Consider the following 6,412-nt stretch of genomic DNA (forward strand, 5'->3'; position numbering starts at 1 on the left):
ACACATGAGGTTAATGAAATTGGTCGGTATTTATCAGTGTTTGATTTCGGTATAGGGATGATTAGACTGCGTGTCCAGGAGCCAGGCAGAATACTTGTGACAAACTTAACCTTTATAGGTGCAAAGGGGATTACCAGGTACCTGAGCTATAAGGCGGAGGACACTATAGGTAATTCCATCCTCACCTGGGGCGGACGCTTTTCCTTTGATCAGTGCATTGTTCAGTTCCCACTCAGTGATCTCAGCAAAGTCTGAGGGGTCAGTATCAGAACATCCAATCTCAATGGCAAATTTGCGTGCAATTTAGATTGACTAAGGTGATCCTGAATATTTGTGGGAAGTGAGCTCAATTTGGACGCTCCAGACCATTGACTAAGGAGCATATCTGCTTGTGCAAGAGGACTATGGAACTGCGGGGTGTTAGTTGGTTTGCCTGAAATTCGATTATTTTTTTTCCAGACCTCCGACATTGAGGTGTTATTGTTAATGCTTTGTAGGAACTGTTCAAAGTGTTCATTTCTGAAATTTGTTTTGTTTTTCGTAGGTTTTGTTAGCCTTAAGAAATTCAATAAGGTTGTCACGGGTATTATCCTGCTTGTAGATATCATAAAGCTCCTGAACTCGCTTTTGTTCCCTTAATAATGTAGGGTCACCGACCCACTTAGGTTGTTTGCAGCGTTGTGAGTTGCTGTTCTTGAAGGTTTTCTTTGGACAGACCCAAGTGTTTGTAGTAATCAGTGACCACTGTTGTCATGTCCATGGAAAATTTATCGACACTTGTTACTGTGTAATCATTGTACCAGTCATAGATACGTGATTTAAAGTGATGCTCAAGGTAAGGGGGGATAGAAATTTTGACCCTATTTGTTTTTGGTGACTGAGTATTATCAACAGCGTATCTCGTTACTATTGCAAAGTGGTCACTGATTAGCTCTGTTGCAAGCATGCTTCTGACGTTTCCATGCACAAGATCCCTTCCTATTACATAATCTAGCCTGCCCCCCGCCACGTGAGTTTGCCTGTCTGTATCATATACTGTCATAGATCTGTTGTTCACAAAATGTCGGAACTCTTCGCCATTTTCATTGCATTGACTATCTCCAAATGTATAATGTGTAGCATTAAAATCTCCCATGCATATTGTGCCGTGATTCTGAAAGTTGGGCAGTGAATCAGTCTGATAAGCAACAGTGAAATATAACTGCGTACCCGCTAATTAAAGAGAATGCCTTGTGGGTGGAAACAAAGAAAACTGATCTTTGTAGGCTAAACTCGCATATTTTCAGTTTCTTTATCTTAGTGTAATAATGTAAACGTATATAGCACCTGATACAAAAATAGTAAAATAAAATATCATCTTTTTAAGAAAATAAAACATCATTTTTCTAAATAATTATTTAAGTACTAATTATCTTACCAGCTAAAGACTAATTAAATGAGGTATACATAATTAACATATGAGTAAAGACCAAGGAAGTGAGGTATACAAAGGGTGGTCACAGACGAATTTTTGGGTCATTCTTACTTCGTGTCCTAGTGTTCATTACATTATCACCATTATTGTAATTATTGACATATATAATTTTGGAGGTAATTATACTCATAACAATAATAATAGTAATAATAATAATAACAAAGATTATAACAATAATAACGATATTATAATAATTGTTCTTATCATCATTTTACATTTTATCGTTATTATTGAAATTATTGCAGTTATATATATGTATATATATATATATATATATATATATATATATATATATATATATATATATATATATATATATATATATATGTGTGTGTGTGTGTGTGTGTGTGTGTGTGTGTGTGTGTGTGTGTGTTGTGTATTTATATTGCAATTATACTACTACTACTAATAATAATGATAATAATGTAATTAGTAATTTGATTATTATTATCATTATTATGGTTATTATCACATTTGTAATATATATTTTTGTAATAATACAAAAATGATAGTAATGATAATAATAATAATAAAATAATAATAATAATGATAAAATATTGATAATAATAATAATAATAATTTTATTATTATTATATTATTATCATTATTATTATTATAATTAATGATATTATTACCATCATTAATATTATTGTAATTATTCCCATTTTAATCAAATTTATAATTTAAATAGCAATTTTATAAAAAAAAAAAAAAAATCTCATTAATCTTTTTATCATTTAGGATCCATTGGCTTATTTAGGATCCATTTTCTCATCTTTAATCCATGGGCTTATCTATAATCTAGGATCCATTGGCTCATCCGCACCCCACGCACACATACATACATACCCATGGAGACTATAAAGTTACAACCTGTAAGGGTTCTGTGAGCTAGAGGTACCCCGATAGGCGGCTTAGGGGCCAGAACTGGGCCCCGTTCGGTCCCTCCCAAAATGCTATATCCCCCTACAGATCTTTAGTTGGGTACCGGTGTAAGGGCTTTGTGTTGGGTAGAAGAAAAAAAAAAAAAACATACACAGGTAGAAAGACGGCAATGATAATATTCAAGAAGATAAATTTAATTGTGATGGCACATTTTTAACAAGAACAATAAAAAGGGTATATACTTTGGCAGGTCAAGCCAAGCCAGAATAGCCTGTCAGTTTATAAAAGCAACAATTATATACGTCCCAGCTCCTAACTGTGGCAAGTAAAAACGTGAAAGGAAGGCTCATTTACCACCTTTGTAATGTTTTCCACCGGCTGGGGGTACTCCAGGAAGACTCTCCGGGAAGGGTAGTGACCACACCAAAGGTCCGGCTGACACTCTTTATTTTGCAATCGACGGGGTTTGAACCCCACACAGGACTACGGGTTTTTGAATCGGTTTCACCCGGGATAGATAATAGATTTAGTAAAAACTTAAAATTTAAACAAAAGAAAAAATTATAAAAAAAACCTCAGTAAATAAAACAAACAGCAAATTTACATAAAAAAATAAATACGCTAAACAATATACAATAAAAAAAAAGGTGTACGCCCAAACTCTACTTTTAAGAAATTAAAAAAAAAAAGCAAAAGAAAATCAAAAGTCTCGGGTGAAGTGTAATACAGAAATAAATTAAAATGTAAAAACGACAAACATAAAAGTATGGGAGGTAACCAGCTGCATAAATAAAATGCGTTGTAAAAGAGGATCCAAAAAAGCAAAGGGGAACGCCCAACAAAAACAAACATGTAAACATAGAGTTGCCTGATAGTAAAAAACGTGGAAATAAAAGATTAAATAAAACAGTTCCTCATGAATCTAAATTTATGCAGCTGAAAACCTACATAAACAATAAAAAAAAGGAGACATAACAAAAACAACTCAAAAGCAGTAAAACTGAGATTTGTAAGATATGGGGCGGTCCCACGTAACGTAAGAGTGCAAGCCTTATACACTAAAAACAAAAGAACAAACGAGGGGAAAAAAAACATAAAACAAATTAAGCGCAAAAATAGCCAGGGACAAGACAAGCTTCCATTGACATGCATAGCATCAACCCTTCAAGAGTATCATTCCCCGTGTATACATCTTTGAACGTACAGTGTTCGTACATGCATATATGTGTGTGCCGTGTGTGTGTGTGTAGGGTCAGACGGCAGTGGTGGGTCCTGTAGGATAAGGGCAAGGAAGGGCGGTAACGGCAAGGATTGGAAGGATTTAGGAAATTCATGAGTAGTACAAGGAAAGCCTCAGGTATGTGAGAATTAGGGGGTGAGGATGCGTGAGAGACGGGGTGGGGGTGCGTGAGAGACGGGGTGAGGGTGCGTGAGAGACGGGGTGAGGGTGCTTGAGAGATGGGGTGAGGGTGCGTGAGAGACGGGGTGAGGGTCCGTGAGAGACGGGGTGAGGATGCTTGAGAGAGGGGGTGAGGATGCTTGAGAGAGGGGGTGGGGATGGGGGTTTTGCGGAGCTGGGGGACAGGTTGCAGGTTGTGGCAGGAGAAGGGGTTTTCCCAAACCCTCCAGTCCCTCCATCGCCCGCGGGGTCGAAGAGAGCAACGGAGACCCTGGAAAGACAAAACAAAGGTGGCCAGAGCCCATTACTTGCCACAAAATAACTAACGGTGTACCCACCCAGCTGGGACGTCATGGACCTGATAAGCAGAAAGAATATGAATGAGGTACGGCATTACTGGCAAACGAAGGTCATCAGAAGGTAACTCCGTTGAAGTAAACTGTTAAGCAAATTGTTAATTCATTAATCCAACTCCGCCCAAGCATGACAGACACCTGGGACTCTTCTCGATCCAGCCTTGTCGTCTGCTACAGCATCTCGTCTTCACTGCTTGGCTCGTCTGGAGTCCTATGGCAGGGTTCAAGGGACAGTGGGGCACCCGGGTTCCCGACCTGATCGGAGACTGCTACTGCTTACAGGAACTTCCGGTTCACTGAACTCGTCGGAGTCTTCCACGTCTGCATCAGATTCTTCAGATGAGTAAAGAGTTGTCAGCTGATGATTTGAAAGGCTTCAAATGGTTCAAATGTGCTCGTCGCTGGACATCAGTATGGATGTCCCTAATTTCAAAAGCTAAAGGGCCTAATTGTGTGATAATTCTGGCAGGACCCTTCCAACGTCCTGTGAGGGGAGTATGGCGCCCATGGTCAAAGTACCAAACTAAAGAACCCCTGTCAGGAATGAAATTTTCTCGTTTACCACGATTGTAATATTTTCCATATATTTCCCTCGCCCTTTTTGAAGCAATTACTGCAGCTTTCCGGGCTTCCTGCAGACGTTCTTGAGGCTTATATTTTCTGCAAATACCACCTGATTGGTAAGCCCAACAGGGAAGTTTGCATGGCGACCAGTTAGCAGATACAGTGGCTGTTCTTGGGTTGATCGGTGGATGGCTGAATTGACTTGTAGTCTCAATTCTGGGACAAACTGATGCCAGATACGCGGTCGCTGGCTAACTAAGCTAGTTAAAGCAGACTTAATGACCCGGTTAGTTCGCTCCACCAACCCATTAGCTTGGGGGTGGTACCTGATTGTATAATGATGGGACACCCGCATCATCCGACACAGCTCGTTAAAGAGGTGGCTAGTGAACGGGGACCCATTGTCAGTTTGGATAGCTCTGGGTTGGCCCAAAACAGAGTCACCCAATGGTCAACAAAGGCTGGGTTGAACAGTAGTGGCAGTGACGGTGCGAAGGGGCACAACTTGGAGATAGCGTGAATCTGATCTATAATACTCAGCCATAGCGAACTGGGATGGACTGGCCTAGGTCGAAGATATCCATCGATACACGCTCTGGGGGTGCCTCAGCTAGTGGGGCGCCACCCAGGGGTACACCCGGGGGATCCCTCTCATCTGTTGACAAACCTTGGCAATGTTTCTACATATTCTTTGCAGTCACTGAACATTTTCCCCAAATAGAACATTGATTTAGCATTTTCATATGTCCTATGAATACCAGGATGAACGCCAGTGGTGGAAGGTGAGCTGCCTTAAAGCAGAGTTTTCAGGCTTGCAGGAACTACCAATTGATCAAGGTCTGATCAAGTAGGTGCCTCATGCGATATATGACCCCCTCTTTGCCCTCAAACTTTTCCGCGTGAGTGGCAATTTCTTCATGGGCACTACACATCAATCAAGTACCTCCTAAGGTCTATTAGCTGTGGATCTTCAAACCCTTGGCCAGTGCTTCCGGTAACAAATCAGTGATTTTGAATGTAGATGTCACCAGCATTTGCTCCTCTTCCAGGGTGGCCACATGGCGCGAGAGCAGATCGGGAACATGGTTAGTTGGGCCTCCTTATACCGTATACTAAAAGTGAGGAATGACGCTCATGTGAAAATCGTGTCATCCTGGGTGACTTTGTTTTCTTGGAAACACATGGACCAGAGGGCGATGATCTGTATAGATAATAAAGTGCCTGCCATACAAGTAGGATTTTAAAGACACGCACCCCTTCAACTACACTAAGGGCTTCCAATCAATGGCTGGGTATCTCGTTTCAGCATCTCGCAGTTTCGGCATAGTAGGCTATTGCATGAGGTGAGTTGTCATCTGCTTTTGCATGAGGCATGCCCCCTATGGAAATGGAAGAAGCATCAGTATGGAGCTCAAACTCACGGTCAAAGTCAGGCTGTTTGAGAACTGGGGCAGATGTCAACTTTTGCTTCAGCTCTTCAAAGGCTCCCTGCTGCTCTGGCCCCCAAACCCCATTTCTGGGTTTTCTTAAGGATGAGATTGTAATGGCGCAGTAATGTTAGAAATATCCGGGAAATTGCTTTCTGAAAAACCCCGTACATCCCAAAAAGCGGCGACCTTCCAAACAGTGCGTGGTGGGAGTTCTGGACATGGCGCTACTTTCTCCTGATTGGGAGGACTCCACGGGGGCTGATAGTAATATCCCAAGAAATTCTAGTTGCAACTGCAAACTTAC

General features: G+C 40.8%; 1 protein-coding gene across 1 annotated transcript; it reads right to left on the reverse strand.

The window, feature by feature from the left end:
• Positions 1-4,724: 4,724 nt before the first annotated feature.
• On the reverse strand, positions 4,725-5,386 carry LOC119570587 (igE-binding protein-like). The gene is made up of 2 exons (XM_037918262.1): positions 5,346-5,386; positions 4,725-5,097 (listed from the first exon to the last, which is right to left on the reverse strand). The coding sequence occupies exons 1-2, from the start codon at positions 5,384-5,386 to the stop codon at positions 4,725-4,727; spliced, it is 414 nt and encodes a 137-aa protein (XP_037774190.1).
• Between the last annotated feature and the right edge of the window lie 1,026 nt (positions 5,387-6,412).

Source organism: Penaeus monodon, unplaced genomic scaffold (genome assembly GCF_015228065.2).
Source record: "Penaeus monodon isolate SGIC_2016 unplaced genomic scaffold, NSTDA_Pmon_1 PmonScaffold_324, whole genome shotgun sequence".
NCBI lineage: Eukaryota > Metazoa > Arthropoda > Malacostraca > Decapoda > Penaeidae > Penaeus > Penaeus monodon.